Source organism: Ornithodoros turicata, chromosome 3 (assembly GCF_037126465.1).
Source record: "Ornithodoros turicata isolate Travis chromosome 3, ASM3712646v1, whole genome shotgun sequence".
Classification (NCBI taxonomy): domain Eukaryota; kingdom Metazoa; phylum Arthropoda; class Arachnida; order Ixodida; family Argasidae; genus Ornithodoros; species Ornithodoros turicata.
This window is the reverse complement of record NC_088203.1, coordinates 8084129-8111748: the sequence shown is the minus strand read 5'-3', so window position 1 is coordinate 8111748 and position 27620 is coordinate 8084129. Positions and strand designations below refer to the sequence as shown.

The 27620-nt window shown below is 46.1% G+C and overlaps 1 protein-coding gene across 4 annotated transcripts in view; it reads right to left on the bottom strand.

Moving 5' to 3' along the window:
- Positions 1 to 27620, bottom strand: part of LOC135387937 (trichohyalin-like) — a 93754-nt gene that overhangs the window by 24933 nt on the left and 41201 nt on the right. For 2 of the 4 annotated variants that reach the window (XM_064617162.1, XM_064617166.1), the window contains exons 2-6: positions 19982 to 20134; positions 19819 to 19915; positions 13018 to 13142; positions 5632 to 5766; positions 1171 to 1323 (exon numbers count right to left, since the gene is read on the bottom strand). In XM_064617162.1, the coding sequence (XP_064473232.1) occupies positions 1171 to 1323; positions 5632 to 5766; positions 13018 to 13142; positions 19819 to 19915; positions 19982 to 20134 (663 nt within the window). The remainder of the gene's footprint in view (positions 1 to 1170; positions 1324 to 5631; positions 5767 to 13017; positions 13143 to 19818; positions 19916 to 19981; positions 20135 to 27620) is intronic. The other 2 variants (XM_064617164.1, XM_064617165.1) reach the window with 2 other exon arrangements.

Sequence of the window (27620 nt, the reverse complement as noted above, 5' to 3'; positions counted from 1 at the left end):
TCCGTAATATGCAAACGAAGACTGGACTCGTCTTCTACTTGCACCCTTAAGAGGGCATTAAGAAAACACTCAAACGCCAACAGCGATGAAAAAAAAAAAAGAAAAACTATGTCGTGAATGGAGGAAACAAAGATGGCGCCATTAGGGCACGTCCGTGGTTGCAAACTGTAACTTCTGCTGTCGCATGGTAGTGATTGTTTGGTCCATGCCTCGAACACTAGCGGACACTCAGGGAGTCAAGAGTAAAAAACAATGGACCATTTCCGACAACGCGTATGCGCATGCCCAGCCTTTGCGTCCGCCATCTTTGAGTGGAAAACATCACTATGGACCCACCTGCGGGCGACTGTCATGTTCGTTGGGGGGAGATAATCGGTTTCAAGGTTACGCGGACGATTGAGGTTTGGTAATGAGTACAATGCGCTTTCACGGTTTCCGCATTCTTCTTCCAATCTTCTCTTGCTACTTTCCCACACAACGTGCCAGTCCGAAAAGTGCCGCCATGCTTGAGTGGGAAAGACACGACGTTCGACATTCCACCACCAGGGGCGACGCGAATATAGAAATGGTCCATTGAACCATCAGCGTTGCTTCCATAGCACCTATATTTTCCATAGTTTCTGTAGCAGTAATTCTCGACCTTCTTTGCTCCCTGCACTCTTTTTGCCATTCATCAAAGTATTATTCCTCCTCTCCCAAAATTTGACCGAAAGGTACCGCACGCATAGAATTTGGAACGGCACATAAAAATAAACCTGGGCATATCCATGATTTTCTTCGCTACACCTCACCTCACCAAGTATACACCTGTCACCCGGGAAGTCTTCAATGTCCATTGAAACCAGTGGCCACAGAACAGTAGCGCCACCAGGCGGGTAACGTGTCAACCTATCAGGGAGCATTGGAGTCAATGCTCTCTGAGAAGTTGACACGTTACCCACTAGGTGGCGCTACGCGCTTGTTAAACGCAGAGCCGTGTACTGGGACCATACACGGCTCTGGTTCGATGGCCATTGGTTTGAATTAGAACTGAACACTGTCTTTGTGACGAGGGTATGATACGGACGTACCTTTCAAGGGCGTTTTACAAGAGCGGTACACCTGATATGAAAATAGATGTGTTCCCCGAGGCTATTCAACCACATCTGCTGTGTAGAACACATGGTTTACCTTCCGTTTGAGTTCGACTTCATTCTGCTGCGGCTTACGATCCGTTAGCTGCGGCGTATGAGCCGTGAGCTCAGGACGGCCCATGTCCAAGGCCTGTGCCAGTTCTTTCTTCAGCATATCGACTTCACTTTCTACGACGGAGATCCTGGCCTCCTACATATGCCATCAGCAATTAACAGACCAACAGGATAAAGGCGTCTTGGGGAACCTTGAGGGCCTCCAGGAAGAAAGTACGTCCCCAGTCAACATCCCCGGCGTCGTACGGATTCATAACATGCTATTTTAGCGTGTAGGCTATGTGAAACCGGGAAGGGGGGGGGGTTGTGTTCGAAATGCTAGGTTGTACAACGTGCGTGAGCACGTCTGAAGACATGACACGAACGCTCCAACGTCCTTCGCGGACGATACTTTATGGATGTCCTCTGTCTGTTTTATTGACGTCACGGCGCACTTCACGAATTCCTTGTACAACATCGAGAATTAGGAAATCCTCTTTCACGGCTACAAACATATCCCTCGAGAAACAGGCCTCACTGTTGATCCGTCGCCAACACGTCATTCATTTGGGGATCTTTCTCTGGGATTCTGAGTAAGAACGATTTGAGGTAGGCAGAGGTGCCAGCCAACAGAGGGTTACCCTCCGTTGTTTGCTAGGCTTAGCACCAGCTGTGTGCATCATCGCATTTCCGCCGATTTTATCGCTCCGAAACAGCGTTCCGCTCCCGAGCTGTAGAGGAGCGGTGCAGCGCACTCTACGAATCGCGGGCTCAGACTTTGCCTGGAAGCTCAGGACGGACAGATTAGGTCCCTGCGAGTGCGGTTAGTGTAGTGTTATAAATACCATTTAGTTGCTGCGCGCATTAACATTTGCTTATACCCATTATCCGTCTGTCGCATAGAAACTGAGAAGATAAAAGCCGGGGGAGAGATACTTGGAAACGCACAGGGTTTGTGGGGTGTCTGAGCGCGCTTCCACCTTCCAGAGCGTTCAAGTTCTCGCGTATACAAGACGTCATAGTAAAGCGTTACTTAAAACGTTGACAATAATGCACGGTCGCCGCTACTGCGAAGGAGGGTCTCTAATGTTAACACCGAACTCCGATAAAGTTTGTGGAATTCCGTAAAACAGCAGCAAACGTTCAGCATACTTAAACCAATCAAACTCTCCCGCGCCCGGACTACGCTGTCACGGGACACACTTTTATTGTTTTGATTACTCCGAAGCAATACTAGGAAAGCCAGGCTCACTCTTATTACAACGTACCGTCTCGGAAACCTTTCTGTTTCCACCGACCGAAACTAATCTAACGCTCTTCAAACGAAGCAGAAACTAACTACCGAAACAAGGGCCCTAGATGTAAAATAAGGATGACTTTACCCCCGGAAACGTAAGAGGGGGAAGGAACGCGAGAGATCACATGGCGTCGTCAGAGAATCCTTATTGCATTCCCAAATCTGTTGACTTCTTGCGTATTCCGTGAAAGGAATAAAAAAGAGAGGCACAGGCAGGGACGTCCCGCGAGCCGTGGCAGAAGACAGTGTGGCGTTCTGTTTGCTTTAAGAAGAATCCCATCGATCGTCTGGGGAGACGTACTTCCTTTTTGTCGGCGCCCTTTTATTCGGCATTGTGCCTGGCAGCACCGGCGGTGGCTTATCCGTCGCCCCTTTGGTGACGGCTCGTTGGCCAGGCCGATAGAAGTTGGGTTTACGACAGCGTTCGACCTCGTGGAGTGGAAATGGTTGTGTGAGGAATGAAAGTCGCGTTGTCTCTCATGAAGTAGCATTTTTTGTGAGAAGAAAGTCGTGAGTGAAGAGGTTTGAGATCTACATACGACACTGCAGTGAGCTATCAACGCAGTCGTGGGTTCTGTTATGGCAATTGTGATGGCGGGTTCAGACCTTGTAGTTGCGGTGGCCAATAAAGCGTTAAGTCTGTTTCGTTTACTTTGACGCTTGGTTTGATTAGTGAGGATGATCGCGAATATTATTGTGCATTATGTCTGCATTATGGATCATGTATGTTATTGTGCATTATAAATAGCTACGTGGACGCTGGTGGATTGAAATGTAATGTTCCATATGTGATTCAGTTTGAGCTTTCTGTCAAAGTCAGCAAGCCTTAGGCGTGGTCAGTGTCTTAGCTATCTACTCCTCTCCTGACATCTTTTTCCGACATTTCCAATACATTTTGTTTACATTTGTTTCTACCATTGCCCTAATGATGAAGCGGCCTTTTTTATTTGTTTGTTTGTTGTTGTTTTTTAATAGCAAGCTGACCTTTCCTTTTTTTCTTTCTCCTAATAAACATATCCCCTCCCCCCTCGATTTACTGGTGGGAGCTAAACGTAGTATGTGACGTCATTTCCGCATTTGGACTTCCTGGCTGCTTCTGGTAGCGGTTATGAGATCATTTCTAAAAAAAAAACATATTTTTGCTAGGGAAAAGATAAAAGAACCACCATGTGTGAATCTATCAACGCAACATAGGAGAGAAGAAATCCACGTTCACTGAAGACGAACTAAACTATTCAAGTAACGCGTTCGACAGTATGCTAGCAATGTTCATTGTGTGAATCGAAGTGCACAATGTTTCTTCAGTCAGCGTGAGTGAACCGGTGCTGAAGTACACAACTCCTGCATGTTTGCACGCATTCTCTCTTGTGTTCGGGTTGTGTGCTCCGGTAGCACGTATGGAGGACGTTTACCACGTTAGAGCTTGTCTCAGTTCCCGTTCTCCGAGCATATCCTCTATCTTCCTCTCTTTTCCGGAATATCCTTGCGTTTGCTGACCAAGAGCGAGGGAGACTCCGCCTCCTGGATGCCGGCCAATAGGAGGACCCGGAGACCAGGCACTTCCCAAGCCTCTGCTTTCGCCTAAGAGATGGCGCAGCGTTACCGATATTTCGCCTGCGGCAAGGCTTCTGCCATGGCGCACCAATCTAACCAATGGCTTCGCCGTCCGTCAACAGGGGAACGAGGCCAAGCGGGAGTCGCGCGTACGCCGATTGACGGACGGCGAAGCCGTTGGTTAGATTGGTGCGCCATGCGACACGCGAAACAACGGTAACGCTGCGCCATCTCTTAGGTGAGAGCAGAGGCTTGGGAAGTGCCTGGCCTCCGCGTCCTCCTATTGGCCGGCATCCAGGAGGCGGAGCCTCCCTCGCTCTTGGTCAGCAAACGCAAGGATAGACCTTTTCCGACTACGGAACATTTTGCGAAATACTTGGAAATTATTCGTGACACGGCTGCACCACCAGAGCCGTTTATGAGGAGAGTTTGGCCATTTTGCGATCTTTTGCCGCCTCGAGGTGGGGAGCCGCCGTGACGTCAGAGCCCTCATCGATCCGCCCACTTGACCGGGATGAAACGCGAGCCGCGGCGGCACGGGGCGATTTCAGGGCTCCAAAATGGTGGCCTTGGTGCCGCCCATCGTGTGACGTCATGCGGTGCGCTTCGAGACAGGCTCCTCCCAATGGCCAAACTCTCCAAATAAACGGCTCCCGGGCACCACGCAAAATAGCTGCCCTCTGGCGGCAAACAGGTCACTTCATCGCGCGAGTGCCTTTCCGTGCTTTGGTGTCAGTCGAGATAGCGTGAATGAGTATAGCACGAGCTTGAAATTTGTGGAGGCGGATCCTTATAGTTCGCGTCACCAAGACTGGAGAATCGCGCCTGTCACGTGACTGTATGCTCACGCTGATGCTCACGTGACTATCACGTGACGTGCTTATGTACTGTATACAGTCTTCAGAAGGAACAGGAATTAAAGCAAGCAGGCGTGATAAAAACATATATAGCAGGAACTGGGGAAAACTTCTACTATGTGTTGGATAATGCGGGCTAACACAGGAAGTTCGCAAAAATGGTTTTGTGTCTTGGGAGAGCACTACGCAGGGTTAGCGGACAAGCCACCAGGTGGTGCGAGGAACAAAACCACAAAGCAAAAATGCGGAACTCAAATGCAAAACACACAAACGTCAAAAACACACAACAGTACGTGCTGTATACAAGAACACAAAACTAAAAACGGCAAACTGTGCAAACTACAAACGTATCATTGGGAACAAGCTACGACAACATAATTCATTTGGCATGCAACGTTTAAAGCAAATGGTTAGTTGGAAAAGCAAATTGCTTTTTGCATTACTACACTTTACCATTTTGTTGTATTCCTCGTAATATCAAAAGTGACTTTTAGGTCCTTACTGCTTATTTTGGATATACAGGATGTTCAAAATTAAGCTTTCACTAGCACTTTATAAAATAGGCGAACAAAAGAAAACTAGTGCTATTTTTCTGTTCCTTGAGTAAGAAACAGATGCTACATAATTAGCAGCACCTGTTTCTTACACAAGTAGCGTAAAGTTATCATCCGGTTTCCTGTCATCGCTGTGTTTGCGTAGCGCTCGTGAAAGCTTAATTTTGAACACCCTGTATACGACTTCAGCACCGGCTACCGACCTTGATTTCCAGAACCGCTTCCATCATGGCAATGTGACTGCTGTACTTTGTGGTCAGTTCTTCTGCTTCCGAAACTGTCGTCTGCTCGTTCTCTGCGCCATCTGCCGATTGTCTGGCTTCTCTGGTTGACGCCTGCTGATACGTTATTAGAGGTTTCTCTATGGAAATCGATCTGTGTGTCTGTATTACAAAAAGGCAGCCTGTTTAATGCGTTATGCCGTTCGCAAACAAGACCTAGAGGACTTCCAAGCCTGGAAGCTTATTAAGGGACGGCGTGATTGTGACTCCACAAGTGCTAGGATGTAATTGGAAGCGATTTGAAGTTCATACATGTAGTCAACAATTTTTTTTCAATTCAATTCAAGCTTCCATAGCTTTTGATTCTCATAGTACGGCGGACCCGAAGACGAAGCTCATAACGAGGACTTTCTTCTTTCGAGCGATAAGCGCATACGTACGCAATTTGACTGGAGTTCGTAGGCCTTCATGGTGGTTCATAAGATAGAAAAAGGTGTACCCTCAGGAAACATTATTTCTTTTAAAACTCCTAAGTGTTCCCTAAAGAAGCAAAAAGCACGAAACTCTTTTTTTTTGTTTTTTTTTCGTAGAGGTTTCATATTTTCCTAAGGGATCAAAAGTATTCCCCAGGGAAACGTCTGATTTCCTTGAGAGCTGTAAAAGTGCTCGTCTAAAAAGGTTCAAGAGCGTTTAGCTTTGGAAACATTGCTTCCATGAGAGATTTCGAATTGTTTCCTATGGGACGAAGAAGTGTCCACTTGGGAAGCTTTTTTTTTTTCTTTTATATCAGGAGCTTAGAAAATGTGCTTCCCAAGGACTCCCACAGCATGCGCTCTTGCTGGAACTGCTATAGTCGCGGAAAAGGGTGTACCTCGAAATAAAGTGATCGAAATTCCCGCTGCAAAATAAACTACTGGAAATAAACGTTATTTCACTACAAAATGCACAGTCGCGCGCGGGAAACTGCCAAGACCGAACTTAGACTAACCTGGACAGAAAAATGCAAACACCAAACTTGAACTAACCTAATAATAAACTAACCAACGTGGTGTTCCGTCGTGTCTGCCCTGCTAAGCCTAACGGCCGCTAAAACTTGGCTTTCGAAAACCCGTGAATTTGGGTGGTTAAATAGAGATACCGTGTTTTTAAACGCGGCATATATCATCTTACGAAAGAATCAGGCATTCTCCTTGATTTTCCTTGTTTCGAGAACGGGAATTTTGAGATCGGGGATTTCGCAACCGGGAATATCGAGGTTCCACCGGCGGAAAAGGTGCAAGCTTCCCATTCAGTTTTCTCACGAGTGAATGAGAGACTCGACGTCTCATACGGTATACGAATGTCCAAGCCATATTAATAGCACCATTCTTGGAACCTATACCCATTCTAACGACTTCCGGTTCACATATGCCACGAGCACTTCCTTCGAGAAAATAGCAGTGTCGAAAGCTATGCCTCACGCATAACGAAATTCGGCCTTGTTTCGTCAGATCCAGTGTATGAAGTAAGAGCCCAAAAAAAAAAGCAAACCCTCGCAGAATCGTGTTATTCTTGCGCGGTGCCAAACCAGAGATCCCCCGCTATTACGGGAAGCCGTGTGGCTGTGGAAAAACTCCCTCGCACAAGAAAATGTTGTCTCGTTCCCTAATAAGGAATGTCGGTCGGGCGTGAAATGCATTTCGTAACAGCCGGAGCGAATATTTGTCACGCTTCCCTCGCTGATAGGGCACTCTCGGAAAAACATTGCCAGGACGAGTTCAAAGATGATAGCCGTGGTGTGCTGTCTTAGCATGTGCTTTCCGCTTTTTCGAATATCAAGTAGACAGTAACGTTATGGTGCTGACATTTTCAGAGGCGGCAGAAACAAACAAAAAAAAAGGGGGGGGGGGGCACGGTTAATGCGTTTGCGGCGTGTGATGAGTGCTCGAGTTAATAGTGAGTTTTAGTATACCGTTGATAAAGTTATCGTCTCTATCGGAACCAATCGCACTCGTGCGTGACTCAGAATCTTATCCACTGATTGGTTCCGGTTGAAATGGGTGCGGTGTTCGTTAACAGAGGGTCGTCAGACTCGAACACCGAAGCGATAAATTTATCTTTTACCGTATATATTTACAGCAAGCAAACAAAAAAAAATGTAAAAAGAAACAGAAACAGAAGTGACGGTTCTGAAAGAGTTTTCTTTCTTCAGCAGTCTTGCGCATGCGTCGTTGGCGATGAATTAGTCTTTGTCGTTGAAGTTTACTGTAGCCATTGTTGGCAGAGTGTCAAATCAGGGGAAACCATCGCGGGGACGATTTTTCCCCTGTTGTGTTCGTGATGATGATAATGATGATGATAACGATATAAGTAGAAAACGTAAGTAGAACAGATTAGTAATTATACACCGTTCATTTCGAAGTCATGTAAGTCGAAGTTATCTAACCAGGTATATTATGCAATATATTTTCAAAAAACAGGAGCTTTAGAGGCTATTGCGATTATACAAACACGTACTGAATTACAGCTCCTGTGTGTCACATGACCCCCCATTTTCCATGCTTTTCTCTTGTTTCTAATGTGGACGTATTATAGATCAGCTCTTCCTTTTAATCTGTTTGATCGCGATGCCCCCACCGATCTATTCTGACGGGTCTGGGATGGGACACAGCCATTAACCTTCTCATGTGGAATGTTGTCGCCGTATCGACCCGGGGAGCAGAAATATAGCTATATAGCCGTCCAGCGAGACCGTCCACCGTGATAACCATCTGCACGATTGGAGACGACGTCTATGCATGACGACACGCGCTCGCTTTGTTTATACACTGATTACACGATAGACGATTGCCCCGGGGGCTCTGGATCTCTTTGAAGTGCGGAACTACTTCGGAATATACAGAGTGTTTTCTTCTTTATTCTTTCGTTGAAGAATTTTTATTGAGAAACAAGTAGAGCAAAATAGATGCCGTTTTTGCAGTTGAGTGCAGTGCATTCGAGCATTCTCTCGAAGAAAGTATGTAACTACAAGATCACTAATTGCCTAAAATTCATTAATTAACTCTCTAATTATGGGATTTCCCGCGAAAGCGATGTAGCAGAATGGGAGATAGTATAAACGCAATTTTTTTTTGCGATGTATTAATTTGCGCGAATCGCACATTCAGTCATTTGCGAAATTATACGCGAGTATTTAATTTCGCGGTTCCAGGGCTGTTGCCTTCCGCGGGCTATAAACGTCGAGCTGTGTTCGCGAGTATACAGTTTTTCGCGATTTTTTAGCGGTCGCGAAATTCGCGAAAATTAATACATCGCGAATAAAAATACGTTTAGAGTATTCCTCGTTGAAAGGCATTCCATGTTTAAAAAACCCTTGATCGCGCACGTGTGTTGAAATATCCATCTCTGAATTTGGTTATGCAAATGAGGCGAAACAGGAACTCTATAGTCAACGACAACTTAAGCCCTACAATTGGGAGCGCCCACTCATCCGTGGAAGGCTCCAACGATTGGATACCAGCCTTTGCACGACGCCTCCGCTTCGCGATGTAGTCCCGGTTCTCTCTCTTCCCTCAGTCCCCACTTGGCCGCGCAGCACTATATTCGCGCGCGCGGAGCTATTCTTGTGTTGCGGCGAGGTCAAGTGTAAGACTTATGTTGCCAGCGACTATACGTACCTTTCGAGCGCAGAAATGAAGCTACCTTCATTCGTGGTAAACTTCAGCCAATTGGACGAGGACGAAACGAGAGGCGCAAACTCCAAATTCCTCGTCCAATTGACTGAAGTTTACCACGAATGGATATGCACCAACTACCCCTGTCAGACGGGCACATATACGGCCTTAACGGTCACGGCCGTAAATGCATACTGTCATTAACTTCCTGCAAGACGGTCAGCAATAAGGCCTTTGCGACAAAAGTGAGGTAGAAGGGCAACGGCGTTCCCGCAAGACAGTCTACGGCATTCCATCGAAACTGCCCAAGCCTCGTTACCAAGCACACCATAAACAGGATTTAGCACGTTTAATTCAGTTCGAAATAAAATGCTTTTTACCCGACGTAATATTGTCATCTTTTTGTTTTTCATGTTTTTCTGCGTTTCTGCACTTTGCTTCGCTTTTTATCCCATCGGTACAAGAGCTACGTTTGTAGTTACACCCTCGAACCACTGCACGCGGCATCGCACCGTGTCGTCTGCATCCAAAAAGTCAGACGCCACTCAAAAAAATATCCAAAGCACTTTAAAAGCAAATATAGTTTGCTGTTGTATTTTGAAGATATCAACAAAACGTTGTTTTCGTGTACTTTCAGTAAGAAAAAGCGTGATTTCGCTACATTACATTCAACGTTCACAGACATGTTTATCGACGTGGACATCAGCGACAAAATGCCTTCACGGATACCGTCTGGCAGCTCCCCAAGGCTTAGGGCGGTATCTACCTTACGGCCATTCCTTAATACCGTAACTTTAAGGGCCGTATATGTGCCCGTCTGACTGAGGTATTAGCAGCGACCTTCGCCTTACCTGGGGGCTTAATCGCTTCATCGTCGTTACGGTCGTTACAAGCTAACGAGTGGCGGAAAATTCAAAAAGGTGGGCACGTGACACATTGCGCGTGACGTGTACCACGGCCTTGTCGTATCGCGCGAAGAGCGCCGTGCACGTGTTTCATCACGTGCCCACCTTTTTAAATTTCCCGCCCACCTTTTCGAATTTCCCGCCACTCGTTAGCTTGTAACGAACACCAATCAGCTCCATCGCTCCAAAGCACGTGGCCCTCTCACGTGGATTGCCTGTCGCTTTTTCTGCGCTCGAAAAGTGCGTAGTTCTTGTTTGGGGTCATTTGCATAGCGAAATTCAGGGATGGAGTTTGATTTTTTTTTTGATTGCATGTTAGCGCCGCGAAGCAACAGTGGCTATGAGCGGCGTACAGATGTGGACAGACGGAGAGAGGACAGCAGGAAGGAGTGGGGGACAGGGGGATTAGTATGCGTCCTGGGCCGACTTCAGGGGGAACTGTGCCGACATTCGTCTGGAAAGTCTTCGGAAAACCCAGGGAAAACCTCAGACAGCACAGCCGGCGGTAGGAGGATGGAGTTTGAGTTTGAATATATGTATATTAAAAAAAAGGAAGGATATTTCAACATACGTGCGCGTTTAAGGGTTTTCTAAACATGAAATGGCTTTCAACGAGGAATATCTCCCGTTCTGTTATCTCGCTTTAGCGCGAAATCCCCTAATTGAAGGGTTCATTAATGAATTTTAGATAATTAATGATCTTGTAGTTCATACTTTCTTCGAGGGAATGTTCGCCTGACCATATAACTCATCTGCACAAACGGCGTCTATTTTGCTCGGCTAACTTTTTTTTTTATATATGTAACGGATAAAAAAAACACCCTGTACAGTATTTTCCCGTACAGAATGGATCTAGATGTGTAATTTTTACCCGCCCTCGCTGCGTGACGTCACAGTTGGGCCGCGAACAGAGCCCCCTTGCGTTCACTTTCTGAAACGCACGCTAGATACCTGCTATACTTGTGTTGAATGTGCATCGAAGACACGTCACGGACTTATACGAAACTTTATTTCTCGTTGCGTCTGACAATACCACCTGCATATAGGTAAATATGATGTCAGGACACGACAGAGCAAAATAATAACTGCACCTCATTTTTTAAAAAGTTTGTTTTAGCGCCGCGAAGCAACTGTAGCTATGGTCGCGGCGTACAGATGTGGACCGATTGAGAGAGGACAGCAGGAAGGAGTGAGGGACAGGGGGGGGGCTAGTATGCGTCCTGGGCCGACTTCAGGGGGAACTGTGCCGACATTCGTCTGGAAAGTCTTCGGAAAACCCAGGGAAAACAAACATGTTTCTACCCAACATGACTTTTTGATCAGCAGTGTAGTGAAACAATCAGCCCAGCTGCAACGTTACGATGTAAGATCGCATTTGAACTGAACCGCAACGTCATTTTGACGTCACTGTCCTTTAGTGCCAAAGAGACGCGTTTCTGGCCGGTAGCAACAATGCAACGCGGTTCAACAAGAATATTGTTGCTGTAATAACGAGTGTTTGAGTGAAGCTTTTCACGCACCGGGACGAGTGACAACCCTGGATCTCCCCATTCCCTCAAGAGAACGACTTGATCACGTGGCCACTGCTCGAAATATCTTACTCGTCCGTCCAAGAACGTCACACGCTGTTCTACTCTAAAGCACTTTTCGAGCGCGAGTCCAGTACCCACAGAGCACATCCCATTTTCCTTCCATCTGCTGCATGAAAGAACTTTAGGAAATCGGAGTTTCAAATGGGGGCCTCCCTCTTCTTAACGAAAGCCTCGGCAAACCGTCGTTGCTTCTGGTCTTCATGTCCAGCCCCCAAAAATCGATTTTGAGCGAGAAAGTTTTAGGATAAATGGCACGACCTCTCGCTCTACATCAATTAAGTTGTTTATTCTGTTGCGCTCGTCGCTCTACGTGACTTTGTGCAGTTCATACGTGGAAAAATGGCCCCGCCATTATCCTTAATCTCCTTTAGAGCGCAATTCTGCAGAAGTGCGTTAGCAGTGCTCTATGGTTCCGCGAGGATTGTTAGAGTAGCTTTATGGCTGCGACGGGCTATTCTGACGTCAGTTCCTAGTCCTCGGTTGCCCTGCGCTGTAGATCACAGTTATTTATGCACGAAGAGCATGCTGGACGTAGAAGTGGTTTCTAGGGAAGCACAGGGAGCGGTGGGAGGTGGGAGGCAAGATAGACCAAGGGAAAGGGGTGAAGAAAGGTGTTAACGCTGGTGATGGACCCGATGTCCCTGGCTATCTGCCAAACTCAAAATAAGATTCAGGAATACGGCATTTGGATAACACACAGACAGTTTACTAGCACTCTGGTATGATACATACAATGAATAAATGACTGGAAAGATATACCTAGCAATTTGGGTGATGAAGGGCCGAATGAGCTAAAGCGAGGATCCAACAGACTAACGACGTATGATGATGAACGTCGTACGATGAAAGAACTGACAACAGCACGTGGCGCGGGCTTATAAGCATGTGGCGGCGCCACTGCTGGCTCATGACAATGACGGTGAGGCCGAATTGAACAGATTGGCTGTCACAGAGGGTGCGTAGAAGAACTCAAAATGAGCAGCGTATCGAGCGCTATATAGCTGGAGGTCGAGTCAAACACGATCCGTTTGATGGGTGGTTGCCACTCGTCAGTACCTCGACAAGGACTACAGCTTCTATGCGGATGTAAGACATAGGTTTATTTTTCTCAAGAATCGTCGGGCGGGCTCTGACCATGCAGATAACAAGAGACCTCGGAGACGCTATGGGCAAGAGGGAACATGTATGGGTCGGGAGGGAGGGGAAGAGTTGTCTCACCTTGACGATGTCTCTTTCTCGGGTCTCCAGCATGGTCTCCAGGTGCCTCGACCGAGCTTCGGACTCCACGAGCCGACTTTTCAGCCGCTCCATCTCGATCCGCTGCTCGTCCAGCACCTGGCTCCCTGCACGTCATTCACATCTGTCTCATGGTGCATAGAGAAGTCGTCTCAGACATGATGCACTAGAACGAAGTCATTGTAAGTGCACCTTCTGGAAACGCGCCGTACTTTTTTCCCCGCTGATTTATGTGTCCATATAGTAAGCCCTTGGGCTAGGACTAGGTTAGCTTAGACCATAGGGCTATCCTAAGGCTAGCCCAAGGCTAGGGTAGCCTAGTTCTAGGTCAAGCGCTTAGCGTGAACTAGCCTATATAGGGCTATGGCAAGTATACTGCTTTCGAGAGCCGCAGAAGGAACGCTTCTCACGGATAAAATCTCACCCGAGACTCTTTCTTTCTCGCGTGATAGGCGCGTGCTCTGTGATGATGGAATGATGGAATGACTGTGATGATGGAATGATGTGACTAGATGGAATGATGCTTCGAGATGGCCCTAGACAGTGATTCCCGGCACGCGTTTCAAATTGTTCTCATAACGCTATCATTACAGGTGCTGTGACGCTTCGCCCGATGTTATGCCGGATGCACGACGCTTGAAAGACGGTTGTCTGCATTGATCTAACCTCAATTTCGTGTTTTACAGCAGAAAATCGACACTGCGAACATCAACACTTCAAGTGACACTCCGGACTCGGGAAAATAGAGTTCATTTTATGTAGGCCATGAAAAGCAGGTGCCTCAAGGATGCTAAACGCGAAATTTATTTCCATCCTGTTTACAAACGCTATGCATTTCTGTCAATTTTTTAAAGATCTGCTGAGCCTCCACAAAGTTTCGATGACGCGAGGAGCGGATGACGTAATTATAAAACCCACGAGTTGCAATGATGTCATGTTCTGGAGAGGGCACTCGTCTCCTAGCAACGACGCCGGCGTCCGGTGAGGTTCACGTGGTGGAGAAGTCACGTGACGCTGATCGAAAGAGGGGAAAGTGGGAGAGATGTCTTCTCCCTCCTTTGTGTTTTCTCGAAGGTCGGAGCAATCGGGGATATGTCACGTGGAGCTCCGCTAACGGGGTGCGAAAAGTGAGCTTTCCCGAAGTCGCCGGACGCTCCGTGGCGTCCTGACATGACGTCACAGTTCATAAAAAAGTAAAAATCTACTTTCTTTAGCTTTCGCGTCACGTAGAGACATAATATTTTGCAGTAATGTAAAGTGAGACAAGAAGATATCAGTAACATAACTTTGGTGGGATTCTGAAGACACGTGATTTAGTCCGTAGTGGCACTTTAAAGTCCCTGGATTGGGAGGGGGGGGATATATGTTTCATAGAAAGAAAAGAGTAAATGTCAGCCAGGCTGATGCCGGCTTGCTAATCCACAAAAAAAAAAGAAAAAGAAAAGAAACTCAAAATGCAAACATATGCTGTGGCCTATGTGGGTATCTGATTACGGGCGTAGCCGAATTTGTCGTGTGACGAATTCAATCTCTCCCTGTTATTTTTCATCATCATTCAACATCACCATCAAACATCATTTCAACATCAACACCAAAAGCTCCAACGTCGCGGCGAGAAATAAAAAAAGATGTCGCCACTTCTCCCAATCCAGGGACTTTCTCAACACTGACCCAACCCTGACGTCACGACAGGTCTCTCTTCCGGGGGGGGGGGGGGGTGATGAGCTTTGCGTGAACCAATAGGGATGGCCGAAACCGCTCCCGTGTCGTCAGAGCTCGACAACGAGGTCTGTTCAGGGGTTTGTATCTCACCAACTAGATCACGCGGAAAAATAGTTCCTGTTTTCTCTATACTCTAGTATGCAGTACAACGCGTTCGAACCACATGCATCAGAGTGCCGCAACCCTTTTAGTATAAGTTGTTTACCCACTCTGACCCATCTTTTCGTAAGAAGACATCGCATGTTTCTTATCTCATGACAAAATAGGACAGCTTTTGCATAATACACTCAGACCTTGCACGAGTACAAGACTACCGGTTTCCATATAAAATAAATCTAACTTCATTCCTCCTACATATCCAACTGTCCACCGAAGCACCGAAGTCTGACAGACAAAGCTTGAGGAAACGAACAGAAATGCTACACATTGCGGTTCAAGCAATTCCTCGCCATAGAATGTGACGTAGCTACTTTTTGTCCAATTGGCCCTGGCCTACTTATGCATTCGCCCTACACAGTCCCGGGAGTACTCCGCAGATAAATTCAATTTCTTTCGTCCTTTATCCGTCTCCTATGTCGGATGAAAGATAAGCAGAAACTGCTTCATCGCGCGTAGACGACGTTTGTTCGCATGGCCTGACTATCTCTTGGGGACGACATACATTTGGCAGTGAACGTTGTAGAAGCAATCTCATTCGCGTAAAACAAATAGTGGTATTGACGGAGGAAGGTTGGGCGGGGGGGGGGGGGGGGGGTTTCACAGAACATTCGCTTTGTACTGAACGCTAGAGCATTGAGGAGAAACAAGAATTCTTTTGAGATAACCCTTAACCGCAAGATACCCGTCACCCTCTGACGTCGGGAGGAACGAGAGGTACAGCCATTCCTAGTGGTTCTCGCAAACCACGTGACCTATTTCGCGCTACCTCATTGGCGGATTCGCCTGCAGTGTTGTCAAAGCCGAGTAGGTTCACATCGATGCAAATGACCATCGTTTATATATGTATTATACGGCAAAGTATGGGGGCGATAGTCACAGGTCCTCTAATGTCTTGTCTTTTCTTTTTCGACTATAATGTTTCCAGTTTAGTAGATAGGATCCCCTCCTCAATTTCTCGCATGACTTGTCGCCCTCCTCAGAAAAATCCCGGATCCGGCCCTGTCTGCATTATACATAGATTAGATAAGATATGTGCGAGAAAGCAGCTGGAGATTTCACGAGAGCTACGAGTACATACATCAATCCGCAACTTTGGAAAGACACTCTATACATATATTCACTTGATCGTATCCCGACCACTACTACGATAGCTGTGTCCATCTTTATTCTCCGACCACATAAGTGGAACCCTCGGTCCATGCAAACTATGTGCAGTTGACAGTGTTTGCACTGGTCTCCGAACAGCAGACCAGCAACGTTCAAGAACAATTTATTCTCTCGCTATCGTAAATATGGTACAATTCAGACAAACGCAACCTCACCAATGCCCATAGAATGATGCGTCCCGCCTTATTGCTATATTGCACAATATTCTTTATTACCTAGCTGCTCGTAGTTTAAACATAAGCACATTCTTAATTCAACCAACTGCATTTGTGTACAGCTTCTGTTTCGGGATTTGACTCAGCATATCCCTAGCGTGTTTGTTTGCTCCTGCCTGCATCCTTTGGCTCCTCGAGGGAAATTGCTGTAGTGCTTGTGATGGTTAGATGTCTGCAAAGCTTGACTACAACTCAACTACAGGCCCACTTTGTGCCTTAGTTAATTAACTATAGCTCAGTTAATTGGATAGCTATCGAACACGACTGCCTGCGCGCCTGTTGTTAGTTTCCTTCCAGGCGTCCGAGATTAGATTAGCTGTGCCACTGTGGAACGCAGACTATCGTCAATTCGTCAGCAACCACTAACTGTAGGCATTTTAGGCAACTGTAGGCAAAATGTCTACTGACTCACGAGCTGCTGAGTTGAGTTAGACCTTGAGTTGCCTGCGGAGGAGTGCATCATGCTTAGATCGTTTTCGTTTATGTCCAACAATAGACATCTCCTTGTTTGTACACATATGACGTCATAATGTTCGACAGCACCACAAATTTGGTAGAATTGAACTACGCTCGAAGCTAGACGTGAACAAGGTCGCGCCCGAAAGCCACGGTCTTGAGGGGATGACGATATGGTCCCCTAAAGGGACGCGACACTCGGCCCTGCTTTACTTTCAATGGAAGGCAGCGAACAAGTGCCCGTTCGTGGAACCCGGCCCTCTCCTTCCGATTTGTTTCGGTTTCAGTCTGTCTACCAATGTCATGATGACGTTTCTCTGGTAGAGGTCTATTCGAAGGCTTTGCATCTTACTCCCTGTGGGCGCACAATGGTTCAGCTTCATTTCGATGGCATCGGTTCTTACTTCCTGAATAAAATACTGCCATTGATTGAATATCACGTTTTATGGCAAAAAAAATGCCATGAAGGGAGAAAGAAAGAAAATATGTGGACGTGAGTGGAAAGTGAGTTAAAAGTAACTTGGAACTTAACTTAAGTTACTTTGGCAAAGTTACCTGAAAAAGGAACGAGTTCCCCTGAAAGTTACCACGGCGCAAAAGTACCGAGTTAAGTTACAAGTTACCAAAACAAGGAACTTGGTTAGAGTAACGAGTTACCTCGAACGCTGCTAGAGAGGATTCAATGTATGTCTTTTCGAGAATTCAGCCATAAATATATGGCTTACTACCGGGTTAACAATATTATGAGAAACAAACATCACTTCTAAAATCAACCGCAATTCAGTTGGGTGGGTGGGGGGGGATATGTTTAATCCTGATAAAAAAAAGAAGGGAAAGAGACACAGAAAATGAAGAACTGCAGGAAAAGACAGCTGGAGTACCAGTACTACGCATGCAGTACTGCTTGAATGAAAGAAGGAAGTCACTGAAAAGGTTAGCCAGCTGTAGGGTCCGAACCCATCTTCTATACTGCAGCTACTTCTTCGTACTACTTCCAACAGCTACTACTTCCTTCAGCTAGCTAACCTTGTCAGTGACCTCTTGCTGTCCTTGTTCTTAGGCACTTGAGGCACGTGTGTTGTGTTGTCCTTCCTTCTGTGTTCCAGCCTCAGAATATGAATTTCCATCAGTACTATTAGCATCTGTAATAGCAGGCTGTCATATACAGCGGGGCCATATATGGGAGCGGTGATGTGATTAAGAGATGTGATTGTGGGAGAGGTGTTCAACCTGCTTGCACCGGTTCCGTAGTTTAGCTTTAGCTATGTCCAGGTGTTATAGCTGCTACAAAACTGGCACCTTTTAGAGGTTAAAAAGCGATAAAAACCGGGCTGTTTGGTGGTACATCTAAAAGCGATAAAAGCGATTGGAGGGGGGTTGGGGTGATCCCGTATGTTCATCAGGCCTCCCATCGCCTAAAAAAGGTAGCCTGTAGGCATGGTGTTGATGTAGTTTTCAAAAGAGGTTATTGGCTCAGGTCTCTGATGGCTAGGGTTAACCGGACAAAAACTGGGGGTTGTCATGTAAAGCACGTAGATCCTTTTGTGACTTGCACTGTTGGTGTTGTTTATTCAATTCCCTTGTCTTGTGGGCGCCAGTATATTGGTCAAACTAAACGCTGTGTTAATGCACGTCTGATGGAACATAGAGCTTCGAGAGGAAAGGGGTATGGTAAGCTGGCAGAACACTTAAGAACCTGTTCCGGGTGCGAGCCGCTGTTCAAAAACACAAAAGTGATGTTTAAAAGTCATAAGTTAGGTGTTCTTTTTTATAAGGAAGCCTTGTTGATAAAACAGGCTGGAGATAGTTGCATTAGCGTGCCTTCCGTGTTGGTAACGGATATAATCCAGCAATTCATTGATAACTAACGCGAATTCTGTTTCGGGGGGGGCGTTTACCTGGTGCCTTGTTTGCGTGATATCTTTTTGATAACTTTGTGATAATTTGTGATTACAGCATGACGGCCTTGGCTGCCACTAGGGGTCGGGTGTGCAGTTGGTGTATTTAACAGAGTTCGAGGTAACTCGTTACAAGTAACTCGTTACTGTAACTAAGTTACTTTTTTTGGTAACTTGTAACTTAACTCGGTACTTTTGCGCCGTGGTAACTTTCAGAGGAACTCGTTCCTTTTTCAGATAACTTTGCCAAAGTAACTTAAGTTAAGTTCCAAGTTACTTTTAACTCGCTTTTCACTCACGTCCACATATTTTCTTGCTTTCTCTCCGGTTCCTTCATGGCAGTTTTTGCCATAAAACGTGATATTCAATCAATGACAGTATTTTATTCAGGAAGTCAGAACCGCTGCCATTGAAATGAAGCTGAACCATTGTGCGCCCACCGGGAGTACGATGCAAAGCGTTCGAATAGACCTCTACCAGAGAAACGTCATCGTGACATTGGTAGACAGTCTGAAACCGAAACAAATCGGAAGGAGAGGGCTGGGGAGGGCCACGAACGGGTGCTTGTTCGCTGCCTCGCATTGAAAGAAAAGTAGGACCGAGGGTCGCGTCCCTTTAAGGGACCATATCGTAATCCCCTCAAGACCGTGGCTTTCGTGCGCGACCTTGTTCACCTCTAGCTTCCAGCGTAGTTCAATTCTACCAAATTTTGGCGCTGTCGAACACTATGACATCATTTGTTTACAAAAAGGGAGCGGTCTATTGTTGGACATAAACGAAAACGATCTAAGCGTGTTGCACTCCTCCGCAGGCAACTCAAGGTCTAACTCAACTGCTCACCCGTGCTGCACCTGCGTAATGCTATGTTGTGTCCGAAGTAACTTGGAAGTAACTCGTTATTTTTTTAAGTAACTTAGTAACTGCGAGTTACATTTCAGGCTGAAGAACTTCGTTATTAACTTAGTTACATTTTGCACACGGTAACTTAACTTGTAACGAGTTCTTTTTGACGGGTAACTTCTCAATCTATGGTATTTAAGATGTGTCCCTGCCATTAAAGTTGTTTGTCAGTCAGTGCTTCGTCTGTGTTGTCTCTTTGTGTCCCCTGCACCGGGGTTTTATCGCTTTTAGACCTTTTAGAGGACAGAAAGGAAGAAGTGACGTACCAACACCCTTGTTCTGAAGCATCTCCATGAGCTTTTTGATACTCTCGTCCCTGGAAGCCAGTGTCTGTTTCTGCGTCTCAATCCGAAGTTCTAGTTCCTGCAAAATGGCAACAATGATATAAGAAACTCGTGTGGAGTAAAGGGAAGGGAAGGGAAAAAGTGCCTTGATGGTTTCCCGGAGCAAGTAGATCTCCTTGGCCATGTGCTCCTTCTCGGCGTAGAGGGCGTCCAGGTGCTGTTGGAGTTCTGCGTCCGGGTTTCGCATGTGGGCCATGCGGAGCTCTTCCTCCAGTTGACGGATAAGTGCTGACTGCTTCTGTAACAGAAAAAATACACCGACCACTATAGACCCGAGTTCACATGGGCTGGACGACCGGCGGCCCCTCAATTTTTATTAAGTTTAACTGGGTTATGGTGTATTGGCGCTAAGTGTCTGCCCTAGGAGCGCCTGCAGCTCCAGTTCTTACGCATTAAAGTATGATGATTGGGAGGGATGAAATTTAGCAGCGGTCTTTTATACCGCTATCTTTTAAGAAAGCGCAGAACGCTTTCAGTGCTTTGGATTCTTGTTGCTTTGTGGGCCATCTACCGGCAATCTTGCAAAAGGAGAAAGGCCTGTTGTCCAGTGCCGCGAGAGTCTGTTGGAGTTCAAGTCTGGCTTGGCTATATTCTGGGAAGCGCATGATTATGTGGTGTGTATCCTGTGGGACATTGCATCGTTTGCAAAGGTTTGAGTCGCACAGCCTTAGCTGGTGCCTTGTAGTTCCTGTGTACAGCGCTCCAAGTCGTGTGCGATGTATGGCTCTTTTTACTGATCGTTCAATTCGATCTGGAATTATGCTGTGTGCTTCAGGGTCGATGAATGCAAGGTAGTCCTTTGGTCTCATTGTCTCATTGTTTGTTTCCATATTGTGCGGGATCTTATCTTTTTGGATTTCAAGTTTTATTTCTTTCTCTCTCCATGAAGAAGGATGACTATAGTAGAGCAGCTGTAACTGGTACTAAAGTTCCAAGTACTAGTCTTCTCCAGCTAGTTGCTTGTTGTAATCATAAAGTACTGCGAATTTAGACCACGAAATGTTGGACATGTCGTGTCCGTAAAGTTGTGTATGTATGTACTCTTCATTGGCACGTATGCAATCTTCTATCAGCTCCACAACAAAGTCGTCGCAGTGTGCTTATCAAGTGTGTTTCTCAGTGGTTGGCGTGTCAGTGGCCGAGCCTTTATTGATATGCACATCCTCTGATGAGGTCTCCTATTTTTATCAGTGTGGTGTCAAGTTCGCAGTACACGGAGGACACATTGGCCTGACGTCACACTGGCCAGGATATTTACGTCACGTATGTCATTACATGCTATCTTTACTGCGTGCTTATTTTTATGGCATCAAATGTCTGACTGACGTCACACCCGCGTACCGTCCGACTCTTTAACTCGCTCCGTTAACGATGCCAGAACATCTCGGTCTACGAGAAGCAACCCTGCCTCTGAAAAAAAAATGTGATTTAGCAGAGAATATCTTTATGCACCGCTCCGTTACTTGGTCCATTGTCCTCTTGGTGTTCCAAATCGTTAAAAACGTGCTCCATTCCGCCCAAAGATTTATCCAGACCCCCTTACAGCCCCTCAAACCGCCCAACTTTTTATGGCGACAACAACCCCCCCCCCCCCCTCCAGGGGAGTAGAATTTGTTAGTTCACCTTTAGAAACATGTCTACCCATGATACACAAAGCTGTTACAACGTAACTGTAATAATGGCCCCCAGCTTAATTTCTGCGCCTCCCCCCCCCCCCCCCCAATCCGCTCGTTGCGGGTAGCCAAGGTAATGCTGAAGACTTGGAGCTGGTGGGCTGGAATCCTACCACCTGCTGTCCTGTCTGAGGTTTTCGCTGGGTTTTCCGGCAGCTTTTCCAGACGAATGTCGACACAGTTCTCCTAAAGTCGGCCCAGGACGCATAATTACCCCCCTCCCCCACTCCTTCCTGCTGCAGCACACTCTCCAATTTGTCCACGTCTACGCCGCTGATGCCTCTAGCCACAGTTCCTTTGCGGCCCAAACACGAAAATTTAACAAAAGAAACTTCGTGCCACTTCCGGTTCTGAATAAACCGCAGATTCCGCCAATAATTTGCACTTCGTGCGCAGCATACGTTTAACGACAGATCCCTGCACTGCACCTTCCCATAGGTATCATTTCGAAACAGTGCATCTAAACCGCTTGCCCCTGTGACGGCGAAAGCAACGGCAAAACAAAACCAAGAAAACATAACACCAGCAGATGCAACATTCAGGGGCTGCCAAGCGTTCTGATTTCTCTCTGTTGTTTCCGGCTAGTTACTAAAGCCGTCACGCATTCGGCAAATCACTTGTTGGAAATGCAACCGTCGCTTGCCTCACCGCAAACGTGCACCCAGGTGGTGGCCATACTAACTACCGAGTTGCACCTAGGCATGCTAAGCAGTGGCCAGCGACCCGAGACTCCTTTGGTATGAATCGATCGCATCGTCATGGAGAGCATGCGGCCTCTCCGACGGCACCATGTGTTTCGTAAACGCGGTCCGCTATTGGAAACGGATATAAGACTGACAGAAATGGTGTATTGACGTCTGTCCTTATTGTTTCGTAAATTAACTGCTCCCTGCGTGCTAGCGTTTGATATGGTCTGTTTGGTAGCTTCGACTTCGATATCAGAAATCGGGGACGGGAGAGAGAGAAAAGTCTCGCGCAACAACGACACGGTGGACCAAGCAAGCACGTATTTTGTTGCCAAGTGCAGGGTTAGTCTAGCAAAGGTTACGTGCATCGTAAAAATAGAAGACGGGGTTTAGCCAAACCCAAACTTCGCAGACGATAGTAGCCATTTGTCTGAAGCTTTGTCGGAATTTTTTGTAAGCGTTATGGTCCTGTAAGAAAAAAAAAATTAAAAACGGAGTAAAATCTCACTCTATGCATTTTCTATGGCCTATCTCACTCAAACGCCGCCATTTTCTCCTGTGTCCGCTTCAACTTCATTTCACCACACACAGGTGGCGCCAACATACAGAAGAAGAGGATTAGTGCATAACGTCAGAATGGGCAAGTCACATCGTTGTACGCATCGTCGCCTGTGTGAGGTGATGTGAATGCGAAGCGGACACAAGAAAAAATGGCGGTGTTTGCGTGAGATAGGCCATTGAAAATGCATGGGGCGAGATTTTGCTTGATTTTTCATTTTCTTTCTATGTGACAATTCTTCAGACAAATGGCTATCAGTATTCAAATATATATCAAGTATATATCGATATCAAGTATTCATATTGTAGCGCGTTTCTGGTTGTAGCAGACGGCACGCGATATGACGCCTTCCCCTCAGATACATGTGTCAATCATATATGACACGCGTCGCTATTGGCTGTGGCTTTCTACGTCACGATAGATGTCACGGACGGAGAGCCGTTGGAGGGCGCTGGCAAAGAGGGGGAAATGGGCGTGGATTTTTCCAAATAACCCTCCGAAAGCAGTTTTAAACGAAATTCTAACCACGTGCAGGAAATTTTAGACTTGAAAGTGACTGCAGTTCTCTATCAATTAAAGGTGGTGTCCGGACAAAAAAAAAAGATAAAAAAACTCAGTTGAAATGAATGTGCAATCGGAATAGTGGGTGCCTGAAATACATGTAACCAGAATATTTCGTTTCGAAACAGAAGGAAACATTCGAAAATAAATTTAATCGAACTTTGCAGCCGGCTGCGCGTTCCCGGCTGAATTCAGGCAACAGTGTGCGGTCACTGGAGTCGATCATGAAGGCAGGCTGTCCGTCACAAAATGCGGTCTTCCAACTCGCAATCTGCTGTCGAACAGTTCCTATAGAAACATCTGCGTTCATGCATTCGGTGGTATCCGGATCGCATCCAGCCTTGCGACGCCGTCAGCTGAGCGATTGGGAATCTCTTCGGCAATGCCAATGACGTCACCGGAAGAGGCGAAGCCCGTTTCAACCGGAAGCTGGCAACTGATTTGGAATTCGATATATTTGATGTTTTATGGAAAAGAAAAAAAAACAAGAAAGAATTTTGCGAAACGTTTTTGGTGTTTTCTTCTTGGAAGGCACCTCCAAGTGCCACCACAAACCAAAAACGTGTTAAGGTAACATGCGACATCAATCCATACCGTACGGTATTTCAGTGAATACAGTTTCTCATCCCCAGGTGGCACAGATAATTAGAAAAAGAATATTTTTCTTTGAATAATTAGGCGCTCCTCCACAGAAAAGTAGTCCAGCAACACTGGGCTTCATCTCACCGGTATTCCTCGTGTACGGCTTTCTGTAGGTTTTGCTTTTACCGCTGGCGAATATTTTAGAACGAAATCGAGGGAGCAGATGACCGGTCATCAAGTTAACAAAGCGCGTGCCGGAAAAAACAACCGGTGACGTCACGCATGGTACAGAAGGTAGGAGAGGGAACCTTCAGAAGTTTCGGTTTCGTTTTGACATTCCCAGCTCTTTTGGCAACTAATGAGTCCCCGACTACCAAACCAACTTTATTTCTCATTTCGGAGGAACGCATCGCACTTATGTACAAAGCCATTATAACAGTAGTTTCGAATTGTCCCGGAGTCTCCCTTTAACTTTAGAATTCTTGATTCCTCGTGAAAACCACATTTAAGTACCGAAAGTTCTGTGCAAGGATCACCGTAAGAACGACAGTTGCTCGAATAAACACGATGTCAGCAATCATGTACTTCACAAAAAACTGACTTCGTTGATTTTTTTTTGTTAGTTCAAAAACAGAACACTGCATCTCCGCTCCGATACAATCACGATGAGTACCTATGATTACCGACATGATTATCCCATCGACATTCCCGCTTCGCGTTGATTGCAAACAAGCACCACTTCCAACTTCCGTCTCACATTTTACCAAACCGCTATGACGTCATAAACAAACGTCGTTCCACTTCCGCTAAAGGTCATAAAGGACATAAAGTGCGAAAACGGGACGCCTGAAACGCGCTTATTCCTTTTATATTTCCCGCTATCCGCTTTCATTTCGACGGAGACCGACAAGTTTTCTCAACTTGCTCCACAATTTCAATCGCGCTCGGCTGTAATTTATTTCAACATTAATCTTGCTTTCATTGGACGACCTTCCACATTAAAAGTTAGCAGACGCACTTTATGGAGTGTTCCTGACGTCCCTTGGTTGCGGAAAAGTAAAATAAAACCTTTCGCCGTCTGTACAAACTTCGAGACCCGATAAAGTCACGGTACTCGTTAATTTAAAAAAAAAAAAAATACACGGATAAAGAGTGAAATACTGAAAACAGAGATAAAGCTTCTCCTTCTTCACGGACACTACTGCGAATGTTTTCATTATTTTATATTCCGCACTTTATCGATTGATTTATTTTTTGTTGGGTCGTATATGGTCCGTCTCAGGTTTTCGTTCATTGCTTGTATTTTCGCATCACTTTTGGTTAGCGCTTCTGGGCTCGGTTCCTGATTGGTGCTAATGTTCCGAGTTCGGGTCGGCGGGGAGATCAGAAATGATGACGTCACGTGCAGAGAGGGAGGAACTGGAAGAGTACAGAGACGGCGTACGAAAAGGCAGTGAACGGTTTCTCAGAGCAACTCCCACAAGATATTGGCTACACAGACGTAGTCAATATACTCGGAATAAAGTTCACTCAGGCAGGTGCTGCCCTGGGGAACTGGACAACTGCTGTGGAAACACTGGAACGCCAGATGGAAACTGCTAGTAATTTTGAGCTCTCTTATCATGACCGTGCGTATCTAATTAAATGCGTATTTTGCAGTAAACTGTGGTATGCTGCAAGGATAATAACTCCTCCTGCGAAGATCGTTGCGAAGGTGAACACGTTAGTCTTTAACTTCTTCTGGAAGAACCAGAAACACCTATTATCGCGCGATGTGTTGAGGAGGCCAAAAGCAGAGGGTGGGTGGAGCCTTCCATGTGTGAAGACATACAGTTCTCTGTTTGCATTGAGGAACACTTTAGGTATATTAAACCAAGTGGATTCACCGGCGCGCCCTCTGGTCATGTACTGGCTGGGACCAGGACGCAGGACACTTGTACCCAGGGGTCTTGGCAATATGTATCCTACAGCAGAAAATCCACCAGAGTTTTATAAAGGGGCTATCAGGCAATATAAGCTTGTACAAGATCACCTTCCGGACACAGATGTAGAAAAAGTTCAAGTATCCCGAATTTGCGAGGCTCTATGCTCTCAAGAAGGGACCACCACTGTCACGTTCTCGCACAGCGGTAGACGGGACCCGATTGCACTGCCGCAGGAGATTGCGGACTTTCACTGGAAAGCCTGCTGGGGTATACTTCCAACAAAAGATCGGCTGGTCAAATGGGGAACTACAAGGAATTCTACTTGCCCTAATTGCGGTGCAAATGAAACAAATACACATGTTCTACATGAGTGTGTTGTAGTGTCGACATTGTGGACTTTAGTGCGCCGGCGCTTCGCGGTAAGGCGTAACGTTGCAGTGAGCGCTCGCAGTAATTTTGACCACCTAATCATAATAATTGTGCCATTCGTACTCTGGAAGTTCCGATGTCGGGCTGTAGCTCAGAATCGCCGTATTCGAGCAATGCACCCGAGACTTACCCTTGTTATGTGTTTGCTCCGTGATTACCTTGAGCACCGCCTCTTTTCGCTAGGGGAGCAGGAATTCCTGCGTCAGTGGTCCAATCGGTATATATGCGTAAAGTATGGGCGCGTTGCTCTGAGGAACCTGGTTTTCTAACAAGGGATTCAGATTATGTAAATAGTGTAAATAATCACAACCAATTTTTCAGTCGAATTTTGCCTGATATGTGTACATACGAACGGTAGATTGTACATACTTTTAGCAGTGTGACATTCTTGTAACGATAGTTCACACGCAGAACATCTACGTTGTTATGGTGTTACTTACAAGCAAAGTGTAACTTGAGGAGTAACTTGTGTACTTAGATAATTATGTTAAATAAAATATTCTGATCACGAAAAGTCATCGTCTGCGTTTCTATCACAGTGATAGAAACGCAGACGATGATTTTTCGTACGCCGTCAGAAACGCAGACGATGATTTCCGCCGTCTGGAAAAGTTGTATGACTGTAGGCGCAATACAATCTTACAAGGCACCCCGCCGTCTTTTGTAAATAAGAAAAAAACGATTATTATAGGTGTTGCGACACAAGTTATCCCGGATAAATGTGAAAGTGCAATGTTATGTGCATCAATGTGAACCGCCATTACAAGTTTTATTGCAAACCGTGCAATAGTCACGCAGAAAAGCGGCACCGCGAATATCGAAACTCATCTGGCTCTGACGTCACGGCAAGCATCTCCGCCAATGATACAGCCGCGTACGAGATCACGTGCTTCCGAGACAAAATGGAAATGGCCGAGGCCCTCGTTCCTCTTGCGGCAGAGCTTGACTTGGAAGCTTGTTCGAGTACTTTGTGTCTCGCCAACATACTAATCCTTCTTTTTCTTCAGTGCTCTAGCATTTCAGTACAGTGTGTTTTTGTTCCAATGAAGCACCGTACAGGGTCTTTATGCGTTACAGTTTTTTTTCTCTCCCTCTCTCTTTCTTTTATTTATTTATTTATTTATTTTTTACCGTTGACGTAGATACCGTTTTTGCAGGTGGGTTCTACGGCGAGAAGAACACTCTCTCGAGGAGAATAAGCAACCTCAGGATGATTGATTACCCCAAAATTAATTAATTAACTCTTTAATTGGGGGCTTTCGAGCAAAAGTGAGACAGCTAGCAGAATGGAGACAGTTCCTCACTCAAA